This window comes from Pipistrellus kuhlii, unplaced genomic scaffold (genome assembly GCF_014108245.1).
Source record: "Pipistrellus kuhlii isolate mPipKuh1 unplaced genomic scaffold, mPipKuh1.p scaffold_m20_p_151, whole genome shotgun sequence".
NCBI classification, from domain to species: Eukaryota; Metazoa; Chordata; class Mammalia; order Chiroptera; family Vespertilionidae; genus Pipistrellus; species Pipistrellus kuhlii.
The window spans coordinates 166,514-194,479 of NW_023425462.1; the positions used below are offsets into that span (position 1 = coordinate 166,514).

At 58.4% G+C, this 27,966-nt stretch overlaps 1 protein-coding gene across 1 annotated transcript; it reads right to left on the reverse strand.

Moving 5' to 3' along the window:
* Positions 1-2,056: 2,056 nt before the first annotated feature.
* On the reverse strand, positions 2,057-26,872 carry GABRG3 (gamma-aminobutyric acid type A receptor subunit gamma3; the record flags this gene model as incomplete). The annotated part of the gene is made up of 9 exons (XM_036439395.2): positions 2,057-2,339; positions 2,946-3,005; positions 3,517-3,713; positions 4,301-4,453; positions 9,237-9,374; positions 16,911-16,993; positions 19,216-19,436; positions 24,299-24,366; positions 26,727-26,872. Coding segments are annotated over 9 exons (1,345 nt in total), but the record flags the coding sequence as incomplete, so codon positions are not given.
* Positions 26,873-27,966: the final 1,094 nt, after the last annotated feature.

The following is a 27,966-nucleotide window of genomic DNA, read 5'->3' on the forward strand; positions in this document are numbered from 1 at the left end:
TTCTATGCCTGCCAATACAATGAACCCAGTTTTCGGGGTGAGAAGCACAGACTCTGGCGCTAAAATTTCAGTGTGGAAACTCCGCACGCTGCGAGGCCTTTCCTGTTTTCCTGTGAGGGCGGGAGCGTCGGAAGCATCTTGGGAAGTAGTACACACACAGGCATCCAGTGGGGGGGAAACACACACACCCCAAAACACAAAACAAACCCACACACAAACGAAGAACTCACATCACGAAGCAAGTCGGTTTTTGTTATAAAAAATATCAAAAGGGGGCTAATTTCTGGGAACCGTTTCTTTGGGCTTTGGCTAGGTAACCCTATGTCTACGTATAAAAGCATTTGTGTGTGTGTGTGTGTGCATCAAAATATATCACTGAAGACAGACCGTTTCCCTTTTTTTTTTTTTTTTTTTTTGGCATCTGAAGTGATCGGACTTGGACGTGACTACGCACTAAGAGAAGAAACGTTAAAACTATCTACATTTCGGTCACACGCCGGGAACCACGGTCAAGACAAAAGGCCTGGGGATGGTGTGTGCGTTGCTTCGAAAGATGGAGAGGAGCCGATACCGGTTTGGATAGAGCGTCGGCCTGTGGACTGAAAGGTCCCAGGTTCGATTCCGGTCAAGGGCATGTACGTTGGTTGTGGGCACATCCCCGGTAGGGAGTGTGCAAGAGGCAGCTGGTCAATGTTTCTCTCCCATTGACGTTTCTAGCTCTCTATCTCTCTCCCTTCCTCTCTGTAAAAAATCAATAAAATGTATTTAAAAAAAAAAAAAAAGAAAGACGGAGAGTCTTGGTCAGAGTATATTAGCCGAGGCTGGGCCACCCCGACTCCCAGTGGTTTGCAATGAAGCAAGGGCCTTTTCTGATGCTCAGCCATGTAAAAACCTCTGAAAATCCTAATATTTTTCCTCCACGGAAAACGTCGGCGTGATGCCTGCCCCGCCCCCTCCCTCCCCATCCGAGGCGAGGTGATGTAGGTGAAGGAATGGTAGCCGGAGCCAAACAGGCCATGGAGAGAGAGGAAGCGGGTTCGAGACTCACCACCAATCACACTTGAACTCGGGGTGCTCCTGGGGATGGAGGGGGGCCCTAGGGTGGAGGGCAGTAGGAATGTGTCTCAGCTGCAGGGACCCCACACACACGGGGGTGCTGGCGCCCTCCAGAGGTGAACAAAGGAAAGAGCCCGCTAGGGTCGGCTGGCCGCCGAGGTCTCAGAGATATTTGCTCATGTGGGTGAAAGAAGAGATTTCTCGGCAACAGTATGCGGCAGCTGCTTCCAACATCCGGGAACCGTTCACAAACACCACAGGGCTGCCAATTCAGGAGGGACTGGCAAGAACACCCCTTAAAAAAATGCAGCTGGCGGCCCTCACCGGTGCGGCTCAGTGGACAGAGCGCCGGCCTGCGGACTGAAAGGTCCCAGGTTCGATTCTGGTCGGAGGCATGGACCTTCGTTGCGGGCACATCCCCGGTAGGGGGCGTGCAGGGGGCAGCTGATCGATGTTTCTCTCCCATCCATGTTTCTAGCTCTCTCTCCCTCTCCCTTCCTCTCTGTAAAAAATCAATAAAATATTTTTTAAAAAATTCAGTGTGTGGCTGATACCGGTTTGGCTCAGTGGATAGAGCGCCGGCCTGCGGACTCGAGGGTCCCAGGTTCGATTCCGGTCAAGGGCATGGACCTTGGTTGTGGGCACATCCCCGGTGGGAGGTGTGCAGCTGATCGATGTTTCTCTCCCATCCATGTTTCTGACTCTCTATCTCTCTCCCTTCCTCTCTGTAAAAATCAGTAAAATATTTTTAAAAATGCAGCGTGTGTGCATATGTGCATGTGTGCGCGCACATGCGTGTGTGTGTGGGTGTGAAATACACAACGAGGGTCTCCGCCGTGTCCTCCCTGCGGCTCAGCGGTGGGCTGGGGTGAGGACAGTGTGCGGAACAGCGCCCTCCTCTCCTCGGTGCTCGGCGGGACGGGTCCGGGTGGGCGGGAGCCGGGGAGCCGGGGAGCCGGGAGCCGGGAGCCGGGAGCCGGGCCGCTCCCCGATTCCCGTGAGGCTCAGAGGTACAGGTAGCCGACCCAGTAGACCAGGTTGAAGAGCAGGAAGGAGGTGGGGAAGAAGACGCGTGAGTAGGCGTCCAGCTCGGCCAGGTCGATGTGCAGGCGGCCGCGCCGCCAGGGCCCCGCCTTGCACTCCTCGAAGCAGCAGAAGAAGCCCTGGCAGTCCTTGCCGTCCAGGCACTCGTACCCGCACGCCTCCTCCAGCTCCGGCCAGTACCGTGCGTGGCTGAGGGCCACCACGGCCGGCGGCGGCCGCACGTCCAGCAGGGAGTAGTTCTGCGAGGGGGACCGGGACGGGACGGGGATCACCACGGGGGTCACCACAGAGGCCACCTCGAAATGCACCCAGAATGGCCAGGAGGGACCCCTCCCCCCTCCCCATGGCAGGCACAGGAGGGTCAGTCTTTGAGGATTCTGTTTTTTGCAAATCGAATGCAAGGAGTAGCACAGCCGAAACCGGTGTGGCTCAGTGGATAGAGCATCGGCCTGCAGACTAAAAGGTCCCGGGTTCGATTCCAGTCAAGGGCATGGGCCTTGGTTGCGGACACATCCCAGTAGGGGGGTGTGCAAGAGGCAGCTGGTCGATGACTCTCATCGATGTTTCTAACTCTCTATCTCTCTCCCTTCCTCTCTGTAAAAAATCAATAAAATATATTTAAAGAAGAAGAAGAAGAAGCACAGTGCATGCCACTCGGCTGGCATGGCTCCGTGGATCTGAGTGTGGCCAGCTGGCCCAGGAGGTCACAGGGGGCATGTGCCCAGGGTCTCGGGCTGGAGCCCCAGTAGGGGACACGCAGAAAGCAGACATACGCAATAACATATCTGTCTATCTCCCTTAGTAAGAATTGGCAGAAGCGTTTGCACCTGTAGCGCTATACATACGGAGGGGGCCTGCAGGGTGATCCGCTCCTGGATCCACCTCGAGGAGTCTGGACGCAGTAACTGTAAGAGAAATGGGAAAAGGGAACTACAAAACCTGCATCAAGCAGCCCCTCGTTCAGAACAATTTAAAAACATATCTTTATTGACTTCAAAGAGGATGGGGAGGGGAGAGAGAGAGAGAGAGAGAGAGAGAGAGAGAGAGAGAGAAACACCAACAATGAAAGAGGATCACGGACCGGCTGCCTCCTGCACGCCCCACATGGGGGAGCGAGTCTGCAACCTGGACCTGTGCCCTGGACCCGGAATTGAACTGTGACCTCCCGGTTCACAGGGCAATGCTCAACCATGGTGCAACACCGGCTGGACTTAAAAAGCTTGCTGAGTTAGCTATTTATATCATCTATAGAATAAAAGGCTAATATGCAAATCGACCCAAGGGCCGCTAGGATGCGCACTGACCACAGGGGGCGGATGCTCGATGCAGGCGCTGTCCCCTGGCCTCTAGTGCTGGATAAGATCCTCAGGCCGTTTATCTGACTCCCCTGCCCCCATCTCCGCTGCGGGCGCTCACCGGCGTTCTCTTCCTCGCCACCGCCGGCTTCCGGCAGCTGGAGTAGTAGTTGAGGGTGGCGTACTCCATGAGGGCGGCGAAGACGAACAGGAAGCACACAGTGACGAAGAGGTCCATGGCCGTCACGTAGGACACACGGGGCAGCGAGTTCCGGGCGATGGTGCTGAGCGTGGTCATGGTCAGCACCGTGGTGATGCCTGCGGGGGGAGGGGGCCCCGGTGAACGGGGGCTGCCTGACCGACCCCCTCCACGCCCCCCTGCCCCCTCCACGCCCCCCTGCCCCCCTCCACGCCACCCTGCCCCCTCCACGCCACCCTGCCCCCTCCACGCCCCCCTGCCCCCCTCCACGCCCCCCTGCCCCCTCCACGCCCCCCTGTCCCCTCCACGCCCCCCTGCCCCCTCCACGCCCCCCTGCCCCCCTCCACACCCCCCTGCCCCCTCCACGCCCCCCTGCCCCCTCCACGCCCCCCTGCCCCCTCCACATCACCCTGCCCCCTCCACGCCAACACCGTGCTCTACTCTATTCCCATTTAAACATGTCTTATGATGGAGGGGGGAGAGGAAGGGAGGGGGGGAGAGAGAGAGAAAAGGATGGGGAGAGAGAGAGAGAGAGAGAGAGAGAGAGAGAGAGAGAGAGAGAAAGGGAGGGAGAGAAAGGGAGGGAGAGAAAGGGAGGGAGAGAAGGGGAGAGAGAGAGAGGGAGAGGGTGGGCATGGAGGAGAGAGAGAGAGAGAGAGAGAGAGAGAGAGAGACAGAGAGAGGGGTGGGGGCCGGGGCCGCTCACCGAGGGCCGTGCGCGCCGGGGTGGCATCCTTCTTGATCCAGAAGGACACCCAGGACAGGACCACGGTGAGGATGCAGGGGATGTACGTCTGGATGGTGAAGTAGCCCATCCGCCGGCTCAGCTCGAAGTAGATGGTCATGAGGACGTAGTCGCCTGCAGCACGCAACACACATGTACACACGTGTACACACACATAGGCACACATGCATGTACACGCGTGTACACACATACACACAGGCACACAGGCACATACACAGTCACTGGTGAGGCCACCTCCAACACACACACACATACACACATGTACACGCACACATATAGACACACAGATACACACACACACACACACACACTCGCGCGCGTGTACACTCGGCCACCCGGGAGGCCACGCCCTCGGCCCGGACACGGACGGGGAACGCCGTGGTGCGTGAGAATGTGCCCACGGCTCTGTGTTCACGCAGAGCGGCCGAGGGGGAAGCGGCACTGAGCCGGGGGAAACCACGCCTTTCCCGATCCCACCTCTTCTTCTTCCTCCTCCTCCTCTTTCTTCTTCTTCTTTCTCCTCCTCCTCCTCCTCCTCCTCCTCCTCCTCCTCTTCCTCCTCCTCCTCCTCCTCCTCCTCTTCCACCTCCTCCTCCTCTTCCTCCTCCTCCTCGTCCTCCTCCTCCTTCTCCTCCTCCTCCTCCACCTCCTTCTCCTCCTCCTTCTCCTCCTCCTCCTCCTCCTCCTCCTCCTCCTCCTCCTCCTCCTCCTCCTCTTCCTCCTCCTCCTCCTCCTCCTCTTCCACCTCCTCCTCCTCTTCCTCCTCCTCCTCTTCCTCCTCCTCCTCCTCCTCTTCCTCCTCCTCCTCCTCCTCCTCCTCCACCTCCACCTCCTCCTCCTTCTCCTCCTCCTCCTCCTCCTCCTCCTCCTCGTCCTCCTCCTCCGGAGGCCGCGGTCTGTGGCAGCCATCTTTGGGGCGGCTGACAGAAGCCTCCATCCTGAGATCGCTCCCCAAAGCCATCTCAGGTTGGGAGAGAATTAGCATTCCGCTCCGAGGCGCTGGGGTGATGAAGCCGCAGCAATCAGCGAGCACAAATATTTCCCCGCGTCGGCAGCGTGCGGGGACCGTCCCTTCCCGGGGGAGGCCGGGCTGAACAGCGGGCGATATTAAAAGCCTATTAATTTTTACATAAAATCTCAATCAGGAGCGGAGCAGGAAGACAAACAGGAGACGGGAACGCCGGAGAGAATAAATCACCCCGGCAGGAATACGCACGGCCCCCCACGGAACATCCAACGGAGGCCAACAGCGAGCGAGATAAACGGAGGGCCAATGCCATCCTTGCAGGCGACGCCGACCTGGGAGAGCAGCTCAGCAGACCCTGCCCCGGCCACGTCCCACTGTGGGGAGGAGGGTGAGAGGGGCCATGATCCAGGGCCTGACCTTGAGCTGCTGTGGTGGGACGATGAGAAGCTGGGAGAGTTCCCATAGAGCAGAACAGGGAAAAATTAAAGCCCAAAAGCCCTGGCTGGTGTGGCTCAGTGAGTAGAGCATCCATCCTTGGGCTGGAGGGTCCCGGGTTCGATTCCGGTCAAGGGCACAGGCCCGGTTTGTGGGCTTGGTCCCCAGGAGGGGGGTGTGCAGGATGCAGATGATCCATGATTCTTTCTCAGCACGGATGTTTCTCTCTCTCTCCCTCTCCCTCTTTGAAATCAATAAAAATATGTATTTATTTTATTTTATTTAAAATATATATATATGTCATTGCTTTTTTACAGAGAGGAAAGGAGAGGGATAGAGAGTTAGAAACACCGATCAGCCGCCTCCTGCACAACCTCCCACTGGAAATGTGCCCACAACCAAGGTATATGCTCTTGACTGGAATCGAACCCGGGACCCTTGAGTCCACAGGGCGACGCTATATCCACTGAGCCAAACCGGTTAGGGCAAAAAATACATTTTTTTTTTTAAACAAACCAAAAGCTTTGCAGGCTATATGTAGCAAGACCTTAACTTGAGAACAAAGAATTAAAACCTCTCCTTCACACAAGAGAATGCAAAGTGGGGGGAAAAAGAGGGAGAAGAGGAGGAACCTGCAACTAGAAAATGCACATATTTAAAAATATATGTTTTTATTGACTTCAGAGAGAGGAAGGCAGAGGGAGACTGGGAGACAGAAACATGGATGATGAGACAGAATCATGGATCGGCTGCCTCTTGTGCGCCTCCTCCTGGGTGGGAGGGATCGAGCTGGCCGCCCGGGCGTGGGCCCTGGACCGGAATCGAACCATGACCTCCTGGTTCCGAGCGGATGCTCAGCTCGCTGAGCCATGCAGGCCGGCGGGGCGGGCGGCCATTTGCTCTGGAGGAAATAATTCATGAGCCCTGGCTTCCAGAGGGCAGACGCAGTCCAATGGGACTGGCCTCCCAGAGCCCGATTTTCTCGGCGGGTGAGCCGTTCGTTCAGCCGAGCAGTGTTCTTCCCGCTCCCCCGCGCTGGGCTCGGTCTTGTTAGCAGAAAAGACTCGGCCGCTATTTTTAAAACCCCAGACCGGCTGACGTATTCCCCAGGCTGCACTCGGAGCTCCTCCGCTGGAGCTGTTTTAGACGTGAGCATCTCTCTGCACTCAGACATAAACCTCCTGGCGCCCGGGGCAGCACGTCCTGTCGGATAAAATGCCAACGGCGGACGGAGCGGGCTGCTGAACTCGGAAAGCGATCCGTGGGCCCCACAGTTCTCCCCCTCAAGGAAGGACGCGAAGGATAGCAGGACATAGATCTATACGAATAAAAGGGCCATGCGCTGATCAGACCGGACCTCCTTCCGGACAAAGCCACCGTGGCGGGGGGCGCTGAGGCAGAGGCCGTGAGGGGCGACCAGGCAGGCAGGGGAGGGCAGTCAGGGGCGACCAGGCAGGCAGGGGAGGGCAGTCAGGGGCGATCAGGCTGGCAGGGGAGGGCAGTCAGGGGCGACCAGGCAGGCAGGGGAGGGCAGTCAGGGGCGATCAGGCAGGCAGGGGAGGGCAGTCAGGGGCGATCAGGCAGGCAGGGGAGGGCAGTCAGGGGCGACCAGGCAGGCAGGGGAGGGCAGTCAGGGGCGACCAGGCAGGCAGGGGAGGGCAGTCAGGGGCGATCAGGCTGGCAGGGGAGGGCAGTCAGGGGCGATCAGGCAGGCAGGGGAGGGCAGTCAGGGGCGATCAGGCTGGCAGGGGAGGGCAGTCAGGGGCGACCAGGCAGGCAGGGGAGGGCAGTCAGGGGCGATCAGGCAGGCAGGGGAGGGCAGTCAGGGGCGACCAGGCAGGCAGGGGAGGGCAGTCAGGGGCGACCAGGCAGGCAGGGGAGGGCAGTCAGGGGCGATCAGGCAGGCAGGGGAGGGCAGTCAGGGGCGACCAGGCAGGCAGGGGAGGGCAGTCAGGGGCGACCAGGCAGGCAGGGGAGGGCAGTCAGGGGCGATCAGGCAGGCAGGGGAGGGCAGTCAGGGGCGACCAGGCAGGCAGGGGAGGGCAGTCAGGGGCGACCAGGCAGGCAGGGGAGGGCAGTCAGGGGCGACCAGGCAGGCAGGGGAGGGCAGTCAGGGGCGACCAGGCAGGCAGGGGAGGGCAGTCAGGGGCGATCAGGCAGGCAGGGGAGGGCAGTCAGGGGCGATCAGGCAGGCAGGGGAGGGCAGTTAAGGGTGATCAGGCAGGCAGGGGAGGGCAGTTAAGGGTGATCAGGCAGGCAGGGGAGGGCAGTCAGGGGCGACCAGGCAGGCAGGGGAGGGCAGTCAGGGGCGACCAGGCAGGCAGGGGAGGGCAGTCAGGGGCGATCAGGCAGGCAGGGGAGGGCAGTCAGGGGCGATCAGGCAGGCAGGGGAGGGCAGTCAGGGGCGATCAGGCAGGCAGGGGAGGGCAGTCAGGGGCGATCAGGCAGGCAGGCAGGTAAGTGGTTAGGAGCCAGTGGTCCCTAAACCGGCAGTAGGACATCCTCCCAAGGAGTCCCAGATTGGAGAGGGTGCAGGTGGGGCTGAGGGACCCCCACACCCCATGCATGAATTTCATGCACCGGGCCTCTAGTCTATATACATAATGTTTTATTTTGTTTTGTTAATCCTTACCTGAGGATAGCTTTTCCATTGATTTATATATATATATATTTGTTACTGATTTCAAAGGGGAAGGGAGAGGGAGAAACATCCATGATGCAAACCATTCATCGGCCGCCTCCTGTACGCCCTCTGCTGGGGATCCAGCCTGCCACCCGGGCCTGTGCCCCGACAGGGAGTCGAACCCATAACCTCCAGGTTCATGGCTGGACGCTCGGCCCCTGGGCCACACAGCCGGGTCCCACGGATTTTTATTTTTTTAAGAGAGCCACGCCGTGGCTGGCCTGCTCCTCCCTGAGGGCGTGGTCGGGGTCTCCGTGGATTTTTATTTATTCTTTTAGAGAGAGCCACGCCGGGGCTGGCCTGCTCCTCCCTGAGGGCGTGGTCAGGGTCTCCGTGGATTTTTATTTATTCTTTTAGAGAGAGCCACGCCGGGGCCGGCCTGCTCCTCCCTGAGGGCGTGGTCAGGGTCTCCGTGGATTTTTATTTATTCTTTTAGAGAGAGCCACGCCGGGGCCGGCCTGCTCCTCCCTGAGGGCGTGGTCAGGGTCTCCGTGGATTTTTATTTATTCTTTTAGAGAGAGCCACGCCGGGGCCGGCCTGCTCCTCCCTGAGGGCGTGGTCGGGGTCTCCGTGGTGTCCCATGGATTTTTTTTTTTTTTTTTTAAGAGAGCCATGCCGTGCCCGGCCGGCCTGCTCCTCCCTGAGGGCGTGGTCGGGGTCTCCGTGGATTTTTATTTATTCTTTTAGAGAGAGCCACGCCGGGGCTGGCCTGCTCCTCCCTGAGGGCGTGGTCGGGGTCTCCGTGGTGTCCCACGGATTTTTATTATTTTTTTTAAAGAGAGCCATGCCGTGCCCGGCCAGCCGGTTCCTACCTGAGGGCGTGGTCAGGGTCTCCGTGGTGTTCCGGTGGCCCATGAAGTCGAATTGGTAGAGCCGCCAGGACTTCTGGTTGGCCGTCTCCACCGAGTTCTTCCTCCACCGGTAGATCATCTCCTCCTTGGGGTAGCCATCTGCGAACACGGCACACGCGTGAGCACGCCGGAGGACACGGGTGCCACCCAGCACGGCCGCTTCCCGTGTTCGGACGCTTCGGGCCTCCTTGGTCTCCGCATTCCCCTGAACGCACAGACACCCCCAAAAAATGAGCGGACAAAGGGCCCCCGGCTGAGGAGCTGCAGGATCACAAGCCGGTCCCCAGCCACTGGCCGGCCGGCAGCTAGTGGACACCACACACCAGAGCCGTCTCGATTTCCCTCCCCGTGGAGAGCCACGCTGTCACGGACCCCGAGAGCTCACAGCCTGGCCCAGACCCGCCCACCGCACCCTCCATCCGCTGCTCCCCGGAAGGAGACCAGCCAGGTCTCCGGAAAGACAGATCCCCAGGTGGGGGCGTGCAGGAGGCAGCCGGTCCAAGATCCCCTCTTATCACAGACATCTCTCTCTCTCTCTCTCTCTCTCTCTCTCTCTCTCTCTCTCTCCCTTCCCGTCTGAAATCAATAAAACAAACAAACAAACAAAAAACCCCCAGAAAACCCCCCAAACAATAACAAGCATGATTCCGAGCAGTAACCTCTCCAGTCGCTGCCTCGCCCACTTCCTGCGAGCAGACAGAACTTTCCAGAATTCACCAGACATCGACAAGACGCCAGGCAGGCGGAGGCTTTATGCAAATGAACCCTTTCTAGCCGCGAACGTTAATTAGCGGGATGCATTCAGAAGCAAGATAGGAGGATGAGGAGAAAAAAAAACACACACACACAAAAAACTGGCATCTCATTCTTCCCACCGGCAAAAAATAGAAAAGGGAAAAAAAGGGAGGATGGGAGAGAGGACGCCCGCACACGTCACCGCAGTGGGGGAGGAAGTAACTATTCCGTCCGCAGCTGGGGCTTCCCTGTGTCTTAAACCAGCCCCAATGTCCGGGTCTGAACGTGTTTGTTTTACAGAGAAGGACCCAGTTATGTGTGAGAGTTACACACGCGCTTACGTTACCCGTCAGAACGTGACTTACCCACACCACAGCTCTGAGATCAGGGCGTGGCTCCTCCTGAGACCCTGAGGGCCAGCCTAACCCTCAGAGGCAAGCCTTGTCCCTAAGGCTCAAACACAGTCCTGAATCGGCAGTCCTTTTTTAGTTGTTATTTAAAAAATAATAATCTTATTGCCAAAGCCGGTTTGGCTCCGTGGATAGAGCGTCGGCCTGCGGCCTCCGGGTTCGATTCAGGTCCAGGGCATGGACCTTGGTTGCGGGCACATCCCCAGAAGGGGGTGTGCAGGAGGCAGCTGATCGACGTTTCTCTGCCATCGACGTTTCTAGCTCTCTATCCCTCTCTCTTCCTCTCTGTAAAAAATCAATATGTTAAAAAAATAATAATTTTACTGATTTCAGAAGAGAGAAAGAAGAGAGAGAAACATCCACGATGAGAGAGAATCATCGACCCGCTGCCTCCCGCACGCCTCCCTCAGGGATGGAGCCTGCAGCCCGGGCCTGTGCCCCGATGGGGAATCGAACTGTGGCCTCCGGGGTCACAGGTCGCCGCCACAGCCCTGCGCCACACCGGCCGGGCTCAGCGGGCCATACGTTAGACCCAGAGCATGGTCACGGCTCGTTTCCTGCGAGTGTCGGCGATCATCCGCCAGACGCTGTGCACATACACGAACGGCGGTTCATAGTCTATTTGCCGCCTCATTGGCTGCCTGCTCCCGAGGAATTGTAGGCCTCGTTTCACTCTGTGTAGCTGCCCAGACGGAGCAAATGTAGATAAAAAACGTGAGGAATCACCGGGCCACGGAGGACAGACTCATTTCCGCGGCCACTGGCCATGAACAGAAACGCAAAGAGGGATTCTCCTTCGGGGAGATGATGACGGTCCGACATGCAAATCCTGTGGCCTGTGACGGAACATGCCCAGATTGGACTGGGAGTAGCAAACAGTGAGAAAAAAACCCAGACTTTAATTTTTGACTTCTTTTAAAAATAACATATTTTATTGATTTTTTTTAAAAAAATATTTTATTGAGTTTTTTTTTTTCTGTTTTTTTTTTTTACAGAGAGGAAGAGAGAGGGATAGAGAGTTGGAAACATCGATGAGAGAGAAACATCCATCAGCTGCCTCTTGCCCACCCCCTACTTGGGGATGTGCCTGCAACCAAGGTACGTGCCCTTGACCGGAATCGAACCTGGGACCCCTCCGTCCACAGGCCGACGCTCTATCCACTGAGCTAAAGCGATTTTGGCATTTTATTGATTTTTTGAGAGGAAGGGAGAGGGGGAGAGAGAGAAATACCAGTGATGAGAGAGAATCACGGATCGGCTGCCTCCTGCATGGGCCCTAGCGGCAATCGAGCCCGCAACCTGGGCCTGTGCCCTGACCATGCTGGATGGGCTGTTGGTTATTTTAAAAAATATATATATTTTATTGATTTTTTTTAACAGAGAGGAATAGAGAGGGATAGAGAGCTAAAAACATCAATGAAAGAGAAACGTCCATCAGCTGCCTCCTGCATACCCCCCAACTGGGGATGTGCCTGCAACCGAGGTACATGCCCTTGACCGGAATCAAACCCGGGACCCTTCCGTCCGCAGGCCGACGCTCTATCCACGGAGCCACACCGGCTTCGGCTATTGGCTCATTTTTTTTTTTTTTTTTTCTAAAAGCACTCAGAGGAGTCCACTCCATTGCCTCCCGAATTCCATCTTCTCGGCTGACACGTCAGCTCTGGCTTCCCCAGCCCAGGCCTGCCCTTTGGGAGAGGATGCGTGTTCTGGCTCTCGGGGATGTGACGATGGTCTCCTCCGCGCGGTCTGATTTTCCGGCTGATTACCTCGATGTGTTTCAAGTCTTGTTTTTTAAAATCACTTCCTTTTTCATCCCGACGGAGGTCAGATGGTTTTATTTATTTATTTATTTTGATGTTTGATTGGAGGTCTCTCGTCAGCTTTAAGTTTTCCCTTCGCGCTCAGGACCTCACATGTTAGCTGCCCATCATTTTCTCCCTCTTCCGCCCCGGCTCTTCCCTCCCCCGCCCGGCGCCACCTCCGCGTCTGCGTGGGTATGATTCTCCCCCTGCCCTGCTCCTCGGCTCTGCAGCATTTCATTTGGCCGTTTCATGCCGACCTGACCTTCTAGTTCACCGCGACCTCTTTTGAGTGCGTCAAGTTCCATTACGAGACATTCCTTTTTATTTCTCTTTCAGAATTTGCTTTCTCTTTCTGGTCTCCGGCCCACTGCTGAATTTCTATCGCTTGTATTTTTAAAAAAATATATTTTATTTATTTATTTATTTATTTTTTACAGAGAGGAAGAGAGAGGGATCATCGATGAGAGAGAATCACCGATCAGCTGCCTCCTGCACACTCCCCCCCCTCCCCGGGGATGTGCCTGCCACCAAGGTCCATGCCCTTGACCGAAATTGAACCCGGGACCCTTCAGTCCGCAGGCCGACGCTCTATCCACGGAGCCACGCCGGTTAGGGCTGATCTCCTAAGTTCTAACAGCGGGCTGGAAACAAGGAAGAGGAAGGGAATTCTAAAAGCAAGCAAGCCCCAGCCAGTGTGGCTCCGTGGATAGAGCCTCAGCCTGCGGACTGAAGGGTACTGGGTTCGATCCCGGTCAGGGGCACATGCCCGGGGGGGGGGGGGGCCTCGATCCTCAGTAGGAGGGCGTGCAGGAGGCAGCCGGTCGATGATTCTCTCTCACCCAGGATGCTCCTCTCTCTCTCTCCCTCTCCCTCCCCCTTCCTCTCTGAAACGAACAAAAATACATTTTAAAGGAGTGCTCCCCAGCGGACGTCTCAGCGCTCGGCGGAGAACGCCGTAAACCAGAAGGTAGGTCAGGTCAGGCCGCCCCTGGGGTGGAGCTCGGGGCTGGCGGGTCTGCTGCGGGCTGCGGGGTCTGGGAGGGAGGACGATGGGAAGCCACTGCTCGCTCCCGGGGCGCTCAGAGGAGGGGGTGGCTGCCAGGCAGGCGCCCGGGTCCCAGCCGTCATCGCCGGCCCTGAAGGCCCTCTCCCTGGGACCGCCCCTGTCCCTGCACATGGCTCCTCGAGATCTCGTTTGCTCCCTGAACCATTCAGGGAATGGGTACAATTTGTTTAAAAGGCAGGAATCTCTTCTTCACTTAAAAACATACTCATGCCCTGGCCGTTGAGGCTCGGGGGGTTCAGCATCGAACCCTGAACCAGGAGGTCACGGTTCGATTCCCGGTCAGGGCACATGGCCAGGATGCAGGCTCGGTCCCCAATAGGGAGCATGCTCACACTGGGTCTTAATAAAACAAGGGAGAGAGAGAGAGACAGAGAGAGGGGGGTTGGAGGGAGAGAGGCAGAGAGAGAGAGAGAAATCGGAGGGAGAGAGAGACACACAGAGAGAAGGGTTGGAGGGAGAGAGAGGGAGAGGGAGAGGGGGAGAGAGAGAGAGAAACCAGCCCCTACCTAATATTCTGGCATTATGTTGGCAATTGCTTTTTTTCCCTAAAATAAGCATCAAGCCCAATAACAATGATGTATCTCCTATAAAATGCACCCAGACAGAGGTCTGGAGCCGAGTTAATATCTGCACATAACCTCGTGCAATCCTGTAGGGCGTTATCGGCTTAATAAAACACAGCGGAGGCAATTACAGCCCAGCAGAGCGGGCTGAACGCCTATCGGGGCTCACACTGCAGGGCGGCGGACGGGGGAGACTCTGCCCGCGGTGTGTGTCTGAGTTCCGGAACATTCCTGTGCTCTTTCCCCACCCCAACGGCTTCCAGTGATCGCACTTCCTTCTCCCCACCACACGTTTTTTGTTCCGGTCTCTTAGGACAGCAACGTCCTACTCGGATGCATGCAACAGGATTTGCTTTTTCTGAACAGACCATAAGATGTTTATATTTGTGAAATGACTGCCGGACGTTATGGCTCAGTGGTAGAGCATCGATCTAGGAACCAGGAGGTTCGATTCCCGGTCAGGGGCACGTGCCCGGGGTTGCAGGTTCAATCCCCAGTAGGAGGTGTGCAGGAGGCAGCCGGCCCATGATTCTCTGTCATCCTTAATGTCTCTCTCTCTCTCCCTCCCCCCTCCCTCCACCCCTCTCCGTGAAATCAATACAAACAAACTTAAGAACGTGCTTGAGAGAGAACACATTCACGGTAATTGGTTTTATGGAACGGAGATTTGCACAAACAGATAATTTCCCTCGGGGTCTTGGGCTTTTCTTTGCAAAGACACCCCACCCCGCCTGGCCAGAGAGCAAGGAAGGGGAGTGGAGCCCTCACTGGTGTGGCTCAGTGGATAGAGCGTCGGCCTGCGGGCTGGGGTGGGGGTGGGGGTGGGGCCCCAGGTTTGATTCTGGTCAAGGGCATGGACCTTGGTTGTGGGCACATCCCCAGTAGGGGGTGTGCAGGAGGCAGCTGATGGATGTTTCTCTCTCATCGGTGTTTCTAACTCTCAATCCCTCTCTCTTCCTCTCTGTAAAAAAAAAAATCAATAAGATATATTTTAAAAATAGAAAGAAAGAAGAAAGGAAGAAGAAAGAAAGAAAAGGGAGTGGAACTCACAGACTCTAGTTGCCTACCTGGGACAGCACGCTGCGAGAACTGTCCGTGGTGCTGACACAGCGATTTCTGTTACCAGCTAGCTACGGTGTTTCCCCGAAAATAAGACCTACTCACAGGTTTCCTTCTGAGTGAAATATAAGGCATCCCCCGCCAAAAATAAGGCCCCCCCTAGGCTCTGTCTCAGAATGCTACGGCTAAACATGAGAGATTTGGTCCACTGATTCTGAAAGAAGTGGAGTCACAAGAAATTCACCAGGAAATTCAGGAATTGGATTGTTATGATGATGTTCCAGAAGATGATGACATGATTGTCATTGAATAAATGAGTAAATTCTTTTTTTTTTTAAATTGATTATTTGTTGTCGGTAGCGATCAGTATTTTTTTTTAAAATATTTTACTGATTTTTTACAGAGAGGAAGAGAGAGGGATAGAGAGCTAGAAACACTGATGAGAGAGAAACATCGACCAGCTGCCTCCTGCACACCCCGTACCAGGGATGTGCGTGCAACCAAGGTCCATGCCCTTGGCTGGAATCGAACCCAAGACCTTTCAGTCGGCAGACCGACGCTGAGCCCACTGAGCCGCACCGTTTCAGCCGGATCTGTCTCTGTCGTTGAGCAGGACCCTTCTCCATGGTCGTGGTCAGGGATTCCTAGCCAGCCCCCCCCCCCCCCCGAGAGGCGGGGCCAGAGGAGAAGGCAGCTGGCCACAGACCCAGCGCGACAGACACAGAGACAGAGACAGACACGTGGCTGTCCACGCCGGACCCCCACGCACACTTGGGGGCGGGGAAGCTTCCGGGCCCGCACCACGGAGCCGCCGGTTGCCCTCCGGTACCCGCCGGCTCTGCTCTCTCCGCTCTGAGCTAATGACACGGAGTTAAAACTGTGTGTCTGGCCTTTGTCCCTTTGCTGGCTCAGAGCTCCTGACCCCTGGACCGTGACCAGGGCCGGCCTGACAGCCCTTTGTTGTGCGAAGGAGGGAAGGAGGCTGCCGGGAGCGGGAGCGGGGCTGGTTGCCAAGGGAACGAGGCGGGTGAGGGGCGGTCGGTGGGGACGGGAGTTCCATCCCCCTGATCTCTGGAGAGAGGAGAGGGGGCTGGAGGCCGAGCCAGCCACAAAGGCCAACCGTTGTGTTTTTTTTTTTTAATTATTAGTTTTGGGCCAGAAAACCTTTTTGAGAGAGATGGCCCTTCCCCCAGCAGACGGACGGAGAACGAGGCAACCTGCACCTGCAGCCTGGACATTCCTGAGCCCCAACCAGGCACCTTACAGGGACTGTGCATTGAACCGCCAGTCAGCGCCTGCCAAACACCCTGCGCCCCAATTCCTAGGTCCCTGTGCCTTCTATAAAACCACCAATCTACCGAAACCGGTGTGGCTCAGCGGGTACAGTGTCGACCTGCGAACGGAGGGGTCCCGGGTTCGATTCCGGTCAAGGGCATGTGCCTTGGTTGTGGGCACATCCCCAGTGGGGGGCGTGCAGGAGGCGGCTGATGGATGACTCTCTCTCATCGATGTTTGTAACTCTCTATCCCTCTCTCTTCCTCTGTGTAAAAAAACAATAAAAAAATATTTTTAAAAATAGATAAAATTAAAAAAAAACACACCCACTTATCAGCGTGTGCCGAGTGCCCTAAGCCCCGTCCCCTCTTTCCTCCCCTTAAAAGCGCTTGTGCCCCGGCCCTCGCTCTCTCTCTCTCTCTCTCTCTCTCTCTCTCTCTCTCTCTGGAAGCAGCCGGCAGGGGTACTCTTCTCTCCAATCAAAGCCCGTGTCCTGGCCTCCCTTCTCTGTTCCGTCTTCCAGTGTCTGGTTAAACAACAAGACCCCCGCCCCGCGCACAGACCCGTCTCTGTGACCAGGAAAGGCTGCACGGAAGCCAGAGGGAGGGCTCCTACGCTTGGGGTCTGGCCTGGAAACACCCCCGGGGCCCACACCAGACCGTCCAGATGCTCAGACGGGGGCATGCCTCCGGGGGGGCCCGGGGCCGGGTGGGGGTACTCACAGCTGGAGAAGATGAGTGGGCAGGAGTGCTCGTCCATGGGGAAGTGGTGCAGCTGCAGCTGGCACTCGGCGTTGATGGTGAGCCTGCGGGGGAGGGGAGGGAGGAGCCAAGGTCATGGCCAAGGTCAGTGGCCAAGATCAGCCCGGCAGAGTCACAGTGGGGGTGGGGGTGGGGGTGGGGGCGACGGGGCGAGGGCACCAGCCGTTCGGTGCTATCGCGGGGCTGTCTGGATGACGTGCCATTCTGTATGGCTTTTAAAAATAAATATATATATTTTTATTGATTTCAGAGAGAAAGGGAGAGGGAGAGGGAGAGAGAAACATTGATGAGGAGAGAGAATCATGGATCAGCTGCCTCCTGCACGCCCCCCACCGGGGATGTGCCCGCAACCAAGGTCCATGCCCTTGACCGGAATCGAACCTGGGACCCTTCAGTCCGCAGGCCGACGCTCTATCCACTGAGCCAAACCGGTTTCGGCTGTATTGCTTTTTAAAAATAAATATATATATTTTATTGATATCAGAGAGGAGGGAGGGAGAGACATCAGTGATGAGAGAGAATCCTGGATCGGCTGCCTCCTGCACGCCCCCTACTGGGGATCGAGCCCGCAACCCAGGACATGTGCCTTGACAGGATTCAAACCCGGGACCCTTCAGTCTTCAGGCCCTCGCTCTATCCACTGAGCCCAGCCGGAGCGGGAGGTGTAGAGTCATTTTGGATTGCTTTTTTTTTTTTTTTTTAATGTGTTTTTATTGCCCAGACCATGTGGATGGAGCGTCCACCTAGGAACCAGCAGGTCAGGGTTCCATTCCCGATCCGGCCCGGGCCTGGGCTGTGGGCTCCATCCCCAGTGGGGAGCGCACAGGAAGCAGCCAATCCGTGGTTCTCTCCCATCATGGACGTTTCCCTCTCTCCCGTCCTCTCTCTGAAATCAGTAAAGACCTACTGAACCCGAGAAATGAAGTCAACAGCCTGGCTCGGCGGTCAGAGAGCCGGTCGGAGGGACCCGGGTCTGATTCCGGGTCACGGCATGGGCTTCGGTTCGGGGTCCCGCAGGCCCGGTGCAGGAGGCAACAGATGGATGTGTCTCTCGCACATCGATGGCTCTCTCTCTGTCTTTCTCCCCCTCCCTTCCACTCCCTCTAAAAAACCATGGAACTGTATCTTCGGGAGAAACATCCTTTGGTGAGCGATGATGAGAGAGAGAGACAGAGGGAGGGAGGGAGAGAGAGAAGAAAGGAGGGAGAGGGAGGAGAAAGAAGGAGAATGAGAGAGAGAGAGAGAGAGAGAGAGAGAGAGAGAGAGAGAGAGAGAATGAGGGAGGGAGGGGGAAGGAGGTAGAGATAGAGGGAGAGGGAGAGAGAGACAGAGAGAGAGAAGAGAGAGAGAGAGAAGAGAGGAGAGAGAGACAGGGGGAGAAAGAGAAAGAGAGAGAGAGAGAGAAGGAGAGAGAGAGAGAGGACATGCAGCGAAGGCGAGAGGGGAGTCTGACAGCAGGCTGAGGCCTGGGGCTCAGGGCGGGCAGGGCTCCGAGGTCCCGGCCCCTCCTCATGCCCGGGGTGGGGGCGAGGGGCAGAAAGGCTGGCGGAGGGGCGGGCTGGGCCGTGGCCTGTGGCAGGTGCCCCGGTCAGACTCCCGGAAGCCCAGCTCCTCTCCCCCTGTGCCCAGATCTCCGGGCGCCGCCCCCCCCCAGCACACGTGACGGGGCGTGTGCGTGTGCAGGAGGATGGTGCATGGGGAGCACCCTCCGGCGGTCTCACCCGGCCCTGTGATCGCGGGTTTGCTAATTGGCCCTAATGACACGTGCTAATTAGCTCGTCCTCGCTCCCCCTCAGCGGCCCGTGGGGTGAATGGATTACAGCGCCCTTTTCCACACCAGCTTCCAGCAGCGACGGCTCCGATGAGGAGCAGCCTCCGTTCCTGGCCAGCTACCTGGGCCTCCCTTTTCTTAATTTTTTTTCGAAGGTGACATTTATTTACTTATTTTTAAGTGTATTCTTAGATTTCAGAGAGGAAGGGAGAAGAGAAGAGAGAGAGAGAGAGAGAGAGAGACAGAGAGAGAGACAGAGAATATATATCATGGATGGGCTGCTTCCTGCACACCCCTCACTGGAGATGTGCCCGCAACCAAGGTCCGTGCCCTTGACCGGGAATCGAACCGGGGCCTCCTGGTTCCCAGGCCGATGCTCAGCGCCTGAGCCACGCTGTGACCTCTATTCTCACACCCGCGGGGTCCGGGTGGGCGGACTGCCCGGGCGTGGACGGTGGGCGGGAGACCCCGCCCCTCCCGGCCCCGCCTGCTCGCCTGAGCGTGTAGAGGATCTTCCCGTCGCTCCAGATGCGCAGCAGCTGGTTGGGCGTGGTGATCCAGTGGGCCTCCGCCGTCTTCGAGTTGCGGAAGATGGTGTCGGGGATCCAGATGAGCCCCACCATGTTGCTGTTGAGCGTCAGGATCTTCATGGAGCTGTTGAAGCGCAGCCGGCTGTCCGTCCAGGTCTGTGCGAAGAAGATGTCGATCTGGTACTCCTGCAACACGGCGGGGGGCAGGGGGGGCCTCTGTTAGCAGGTTTCCTCTTAAAAAAAAACCACACCATTTTTTTTGTATTGATGTCAGAGGGGAAGGGAAAGGGAGAGGGAAAGAGAGAGAGATACATCCATGATGGGAGAGAACCATGGATCGGCTGCCTCCTGCACGCCCCACGCTGGGGATCGAACCCGCACCCCAGGCAGGTGCCCTGATGGGGAATGAAACCTGTGACCTCCTGGTTCGTAGGTCAATCAATGAAACTATATTGGAATCAATAAAACAGCGAACAGACATCAGTACTATAATGTCACCCGCCCCTAGCAGGAGACGGCCTCCCCGTTGCTATGGGAACAGCCCCGCATTACCTTCCCTTTGTCCCCGAGAGCAGCGGTGACAGACAGAGCCTGCATCCTGGTCGCCACGGCAACAGCCTGCGACGGCTCCTGGTCCCGGTCCTGCTCCCTTCCCGCTCCCACCAGGACACGGCTCCGACTCCCGGTGACAGACAAGGAGAGAGCCGGGGCTGGGTGCCCGGGTCTGACCCAGGCGGCAGGGGCCTCCATCCTGCAGGTGCCAGCCCCCTGGCAGGAGGCACATGGCCTCCTCCCTCCCTCCCTCTCTCTCTCTCACACACACACCCCGGTCTGCTTCCCTAAGGACGGCTCGATTTTTTTGTTTTGTTTTGTTTTTATATATATTTTATTGATTTTGTACAGAGAGGAAGGGAGAGGGATAGACAGTTAGAAACATCGATGAGAGAGAAACATCGATGAGAGAGAAACATCCATCAGCCGCCTCCTGCACGTCCCCCACTGGGGATGAGCCCGCCACCAAGGTCCATGCCCCTGAGCGGGATCGAACCCGGGACCCCTCCGTCCGCAGGCCGACGCTCGGTCCAGGAGCCACACCGGTTTCGGCGAGAACGGCTCGTTTTTTAGCTTCAGTCCCCTGGGAGAGGTGTCTCCCGGGCTCAGGGACGTCCCGACCCACAGCCGTCCGTGAACCGTACACGTGTGTTTCTGAGGCCCCCGCAGAACGCTCCGGAATGCCGCCGTTCGTTCACTGCGGGAAGTGCTCTAGGGAACACGGAGCCCTGGCCGGTGCGGCCCCGCGGACGGAGCGTCGGCCTGCGGACGGAGGGGTCCCGGGTTCGATCCCGCTCAGGGGCATGGACCTTGGTGGCAGGCACATCCCCAGTGGGGGGCGTGCAGGAGGCGGCTGATGGATGTTTCTCTCTCATCGATGTTTCTAGCTCTCTATCCCTCCCCCTTCCTCTCTGTAAAAAAAAAATCAACAAAACATATTTCTAAATACAATAAACACACACGCACACACGCACACACACGCACACGCGGAAAAGCAGCTTCCTGTTAAACAGCAAGCCCGTCCCCCGCCGAGCAGCCGCTCACGAAGCCGGTCGGGGCTGAAAGGAATCGTGGGCCGCCCGAGGCTCTGCTCCCGGTGGGGACAATGGGCCATTCTTCCCCGGACGCAGGAATAACCCGGCGGGCGGCGGGAGTCCCGGCTCCCGGCCTGGGCCCCATTCAGCCCGGCCTCGCCCTCGCCCACGCCCACGCCCGGCCCGGCCCGGCCCGCACGGGGACTCTCAGTGTCCCATTCGCTGCCCCGACCACCGGCGGCTCCTCTGGGTCCAGGGCCCGCCCGGGCCTGAGACCACCAACAGCCACACGGAATCCCAGCAGCGAGGCCGGTGCACACGCGTGTCCCGGGGCCGCTCGGCCTCAGCACGGACCTCCTGTCCGCGGCGGCCGCCGCCCCCCTGAGCGCCCTCCTGGCCGCACACAGAGCCACGTGACCCTCCCCGCCACGCGTGGAGACATCACAGGCGTGGCTCCGTGGCTGGCGTGGCTCCGTGGCCGAGCGGCCATGTGTGAACCCGGAAGTCCCGTGGCCCCGTGGCCGGCGTGGCTGAGCACAGACCGAGGAACGGGGAGGTCACGGTGTGATTCCGGAACCATCGATCTGGGACCACCTGGTTCAGAGGCCGGTGGGCGACCACGGAGCCACGCTGGCCCCACCGCCCCGGCATTTTAACGGCTCCGCGATTGGATCCTCCCGTCGTCGGGGATTCCTCCTCTCCCCCTGCACTCCCTGTGGACGGAGAATAAAACTCGCGGCTCAGCCTCCCGCCCTCGAGCGAATGAAATATGAGCGGGATTCGATGCTCCATAAAGATAAACGTCTTATCGGCGTCTGATTGCCCGGGCCCCCGAGGGGGCTGTGCGCCGAGCCTCGGGGACTCCGCTCGGCTTTCCTCCCCTTTATCCGTCCCGTGAGGGAGGCGGGGGAACCAGCTCCTTATTTGCAGGGACGGCTAATAAACTCCAGAAGCCGCTCTCTCGCGGGGTGAGCGGGTCGGGAGTGTGTTAGTTCGTGGCACCTGTTCTCACAGAGGCCGAGGGGAGCTGGTTTTTACTTCCCAGTTTCCATTTTGTCTCAAGTGGCACTTAAATTTTTTAAGTAATTCTTTAAAAAAATATATATATATATATATTTTTTATTGACTTTTTTTTTTTTGAAACATCGATCAGCTGCCTCCTGCACACCCCCTCCTGGGGATGTGCCCACAACCAAGGTCCATGCCCTTGACTGGAATCGAACCTGGGGCCCTTCAGTCCCAGGCCGACGCTCTGTCCACTGAGCCGCACCGGTTTCAGCTGCCCTTAATTGTTAAACGTATTGTCACCCTCTGGCGGGAGGACCACCCCCGGGGCTGCCTCCTGCACACACTCCACCGGGGACCGAGCCTGAGGCCCAGGGACCTGCCCCTTATCACCTCCTGGGGCACGGGAGGGCACGCAACCCACTGAGCCACACCAGCCGGGCAGGGGAAGCCTCTCACTGGGGAAGGGCCAGCCCTGGGCTCCCGCCAGGCCTTCGGCTGCTCAGGGGAGGCCCAGCCGCCCGGGGGAGGGCAACCTGCTCTCTGCTCTGTCCACAGATTCAGACGTGAACCTCAACCCGCAACGCCCCTGCACAGACATCCCGGAATCACATTTCACCAGCCATGGGGGCACCCCAAGACCCGGCCCAGCGGACAGACTCACCCCGTCACGTCCGAGAGCTCAGAGCCCCCGGCGCCGAGGACCACGGACACGGCAGTACGGACGGACGGGCGCATCGGACACGGCCCGGTCCAGCCCCCCTCCAGCTCGAGCATTGGGGGGGGGGCTGCTGTCACACACGGTCACCCCGTAAACAACGCTGTGGGTCAGGAGAAAAAGCCCTCCCTTTGATCGCCACGGCGGCTGCCATCAAAGGAAACGCTCCTTTCATCTCCAATCCATTTCCCCCGAGGGGACTGGGCGGGAGGAGGCTGAGGGCTGGAGGCAGGCAGGCGAGGCCGCTGTCCAAGGTGCTGGGCTGCCGAAGGAAGCAAGAACCCGTTTCTTGCCCGAAACCGGTGTGGCTCAGCGGACAGAGCGTCGGCCTGCGGACTCAAGGGTCCCGGGTTCGATTCTGGCCAAGGGCATGTACCCCAGTTGCGAGCATATCCCCAGTGGGGGGTGTGCAAGAGGCAGCTGATCGATAACTCTCTTTCATCGATGTTTCTAGCTCTCTATCTCTCTCCCTTCCTCTCTGTAGAAAATCAATAAAATATGTTTAAAAAAATAAAAAATAAAAAATAAAAAAATAAAAACAGGCTCCCTGCTGGCATGCAACTTCCCGGAGGTTATCGGTGCAGCCGGGGTCAGGCTGGCAGCCGAGGCCTGCCGGGAACGCTTTCTCTCCCTCCCTCCCTCTCTCTCTCTCTCTCTCTCTGTGGCCCGGACGGGGAGGCAGGAGGATGGACGACGGGATGACGGTTCCATAAATCAGAGGCCAGTGCTCGCCGATCGTAAATCTTCATCGCGCCCGCGCCAACCGCCCCCCCCCCCCCCCCCCGCCTCATCAGGGCGCCGAGGCAGGCTGTGCCTGCCCTCGGAGAATCAACTTGACAGAGAGGTTTCTGGGTGTTTTTCCTGATTTAAAAAACATGCTTTTATTGGCTGAAACCGGTGTGGCTCCGAGGATAGAGTGTCGGCCTGCGCACTGAAGGGTCCCGGGTTCGATACCTTGGTTTCAGGCACATCCCCAGTAGGGGATGTGCAGGAGGCAGCTGATGGATGATTCTCTCTCATCATCGATGTTTCTAGCTCGCTATCCCTCTCCCTTCCTCTCTGAAGTTTTTTTTTTCCAATGCTTTAAAATAAATAACTTTAACTCCCCACATTCAGAGGCCGTGGTTTTGGGGTGAGTGAGCGTGGCTCCCGCCCGGGGGCTCCACAAGCGTCTCGGAGCCTCGTCCGAAGGAGAGTCGATGACTCACACCCCCCAGGAGCGTTCTCCCCCTCCACCCTCCCTCCCTCCCCCTTCGGGGTGCGACTCTGCGGAGAGGGAGAAGCTGCAGGAATCTTCCCCGGCTCCCCCATGACGCAAGCAGACCCTCCCATCTGCAGCTCCGGCTCCGATAGCTCCTCGGAAAAGCTTCCGTTCCTTTCCTGGTGGTTAATCCTCACCCAGGGCTATATTTCCCCATTGGTTTTGTTTTTTTAGAGAGAGAGAATGGAAGGGAAGGGAAAGAGGAGGGAGGGAGGGAGGGAGAGAGAGAGAGAGGAACATAGATGGGAGAGAAAGGTAGAGAAAGGGGAGAGAGAGAGAGGGAGAGAGAGAGAGAAAGGGAGGGAGGGAGAGAGAGAGAAACCACCGATACACGCCACCGCGCAGGGAGCCTGCCGGGAGCTGGGAGCTGGGAGCCGGGAGCCGGCCGGAGGAGCCGCGCCCAGAAAGCCCGCCCGGGAAGACCGGCGGGAGAGCCATCCGTCACCCGGAGAGCGATAGACGCCCACGTCTCACTCACCATGTTGATGGAGGACACAGGCCCGATGCTGTTCACGTAGATGTCCACGTCGATGACGGTGGGCCTCACTGCGGAGAGACACGCGTGGGTCAGACACGTGTGGGCCAGCGCTCCGTGGCCGGGACCCGGAACACGCCCCCGCCCCCGGGTCTGAGAGACGGGGGACCGGCCCGGCCGGCGTGGCTCTGTGGCTGAGAGCCAGGAGGTCAGGGTTCGATTCCCAGCCAGGGCGCAGGCCCGGGTTACAGGCTCCATCCCCAGTGGGGGGCGTGCAGGAGGCGGCCGATCTGGGATTCCCTCTCATCGTGGATGTTTCTCTCTCTCCCTCCCTCTCCCCTCCTCTCTGACATCAGTAAAATATATTTAAAAGAGGGGAACTTGGCGGCAGCTATGGCTCAGGCCGTCCCTCCCCGTCTGTCTGTCTGCCTGCCTGTCTGTCTGTCTGTCCGCCTAAAGTTCCCCGAAGAGGAGGGAGCCCTCCTTGCATAGACTACGTTCTGGGAAAACAAGGAGCTGGTGCATGGCCACAGACACATCCTGGGATGTGGGGCCGGCAGATGAAGCAGCCGAGGAAACACAAATCCACAAAAACAGCCCTGGCCTGTTTCCCTCAGGGGCCAGAGCTTCGGCCCCTGGCGGGGAGGGCCCCAGGTTCGATTCCCACCGAGGGCACGTCCCTCGGCGGCAGGCTGGATTCCCGTGCAGGAGGCAACCTACCGAGAAGTGCCTCTCCCATCCACATTCCTCCCTCCTTCTCTCTCTCTCTCTCTCTCTCTCTCCTCTCTCTCTCTCCTCTCTCTCTCCCCTCTCTCTCTCTCCACTCTCCTCTCTCCTCTCTCTCTCTCTCTCTCTCTCTCTCTCTCTCTCTCTCTCTCTCTCTCTCTCTCTCTCTCGTATCCCCCTCCTTCCACTCCCTCCAGAAATCAATGGGAAAAACGTCCTCGGGCGAGGATTAACCAAACAAGAAGCAGCTAAAAACAGAGCCAGCCGAACCCCGAGGAGGCGGAAGAAGAGCCGTCACACGCGGGTCTGAGTGGAAATCGGCGAGCCAGAAAACAGAGAAAGTTAACCTTCCGAGCCGGCGGGGCCGGGGCCGGGCCCTGGACCTCGGGGAGAGTTTCCGGGGTGATTCGGGGTGATCTCGGGCTTTGGGGGGGCTCCCGTCAGCCTCTCCCCCAGCGACAGCGAGCCGCGAAGCCGCCGAGTCCGCACCTGCGTCCCCGTCCCCTCGGCCGTGAGGGAGGGGACCACGGCCTGGCCAGCTCGGCGCGGCCGGCCGCGCTCCGGAAAACGCAGGCATTTCGGAGACGGACGCTAACGAGAGGCTGGCGAGGCGCCAGCAGTGGCCCTGGGACCTTTCAGTCTGCAGGCTGATGCTCTATCCACTGAGCCACACCGGTTTCGGCAAGGCTGTCATTTTTAAAAAAAGATTTTTAAAATATATGATTATTGATGTCGGAGAGGAAGGGAGGATGAGAGAGAGAGAAAGATCAATGAGAGAGAGTCATGGGTCTGCTGCCTCCTGCATGCCCCCCACTGGGGATGGAGCCTGTAACCTGGGCCTGTGCCCTGACCGGGAATCGAACCCTGACCTCCTGGCTCCTAGGTCGGCCTCAGTCCCTGAGCCACGCCGGCCGGCCAGCAGGGCTGCAGCACCGAGCTCTGTGGAGGAAGGAAGGTGCCTGGTGCATTGCAGCCCAGAAGATGGCGGGAAACGTGCCCAGGAGAACCAGCAGTGAGTCTGGGGGGGCTGTGGGCAGGCGGGAGACAAGAGCAAGAGGCGATCAGAGCCGCTGGAAGCTTAGGACCCTCCCCCCTTCCCTCCCCCTCCCGGAGGTGGCGGCGGGGGGCCTGGCCCACCTGCAAGGTCACCGCCTCCGCTCGGCCCCTCCTCCCGGCAGGCAGTGTGGGCACTCTGAGCGCCTGCGCAGTCTCCCCCGGGTTCCCACCACCACCTGCACCTGGCTCCCGCTGAGCGCCCACCGAGGAGCCAGGCGGTCCCGGGTTCGATTCCCCCGGTTGCAGGCATGCTCCCCGGTGTGGGGCAAGCAGGAGGCGGCCGATCCACGATTCCCTCTCACCGTGGATGCTTCTCTCTCTCTTCCTCGTCCTCTCTCAGATCAATAGAAAACATATTTTAGCCCTGACCGGTGTGGCTCCGTGGACGGAGCGTCGGCCTGCAGACTCAAGGGTCCCGGGTTCTATTCCGGTCGAGGGCATGGGCCTGGGTGGCGGGCACATCCCCAGCGGGGGGTGTGCAGGAGGCAGCTGGTCCATGTTTCTCTCCCATCGATGTGTCTGACTCTCTCTCCCTCTCCCTTCCTCTCTGTAAAAAAATCGATAAAATTTTAGAAAAAACAAAAAGCAAAAATCCCCATCTCGGCGCAGACCGCGCGGCCGGCGCCTGCTCCCGGGGACGGGCACTCACTGCCGATGTCCGGCCGCAGCTTCCTGTCATATTCGCGCAGCAGCTTGTTGAGGATGAGGGTCACGTCCCCATCCTGGGACCTGGGCGCCAGGACCCACTTCTGGTTGGAGGCGGCGTCCTCCTGCTCCTGCTCCTCCTCCCGGGACCTGCAGGCGGGGCGCCGAGGTGAGTGTGTGAGGGACGGACAGCTCCTCCGTCCCACCTGGGCCTCTGGACTCCCCCTCCCTCCCTCCCGTTCAACAGGAGAAGGGCCGAAACCGGCGTGGCTCCATGGACGGAGTGTCGGCCTGCGGACGGAAGGGTCCCGGGGTCGACTCCGGTCCAGGGCATGGACCTTGGTTGCAGGCACATCCCCAGTGGGGGGTGTGCAAGAGGCAGCCCATCAATGACTCTCTCTCATCATGGATGTTTTTTCTTTTCTTTAAAAAATATATTTTGTTGATTTTTTACAGAGAGGAGGAGAGAGGGATAGAGAGCTAGAAACATCGATGAGAGAGAATCATCGATCAGCTGCCTCCTGCACGTCCCCCACTGGGGATGTGCCTGCAACCAAGGTCCATGCCCTGGACCGGAATCGAACCCGGGACCCTTGAGTCCGCAGGCCGACGCTGTATCCACGGAGCCACACCGGTTCCAGCCCCAGATATATATATATATATTCTTATTGATTCCAGAGAAGAAGAGGGAGGGAAGAGAGAGAGAGACATCCATGATGAGAGAGAATCCTGGACCAGCTGCCTCCTGCCCACCCCCGGCGAGGGATGGAGACCGTGCCCTTGATCGGAATCGAACCCGGGACCCCTGAGTCCGCAGGCTGACGCTCTATCCACTGAGCCGCACCGGCCAGGGCAGGTCTCAGCTCCGGGAGCTGGGGAGCCGTGGGCATGGGGCACGCCGTCCGCCTTCCCGCGGGAACAATGACAACCTCGCCACACACCGGGGCACGCACGCGCCTCCGAGAACAGACAGCCGTCCGCACGCCGGAGGCCGAGAACAATGCCGCCCGTCCACAGTTTGGATCTTTATCTTATTTTATTTTATTTTTGCTCGGCCGGTGTTGCTCAGTGGTGAGCAGCGACCTCTAGGCACCAGGAGGTCCCGGTTCGATTCCCCGTCAGAGCCCACGCCGGGGGCTGCAGGTTCGATCCCCAATAGGGGGCGTGCAGGAGGCTGCCGGTCCACGGTTCTCTCACCTCGTGGATGTCTCTCTCTCTCCCTCTCCCTCTCCCTCCCTCTCCCT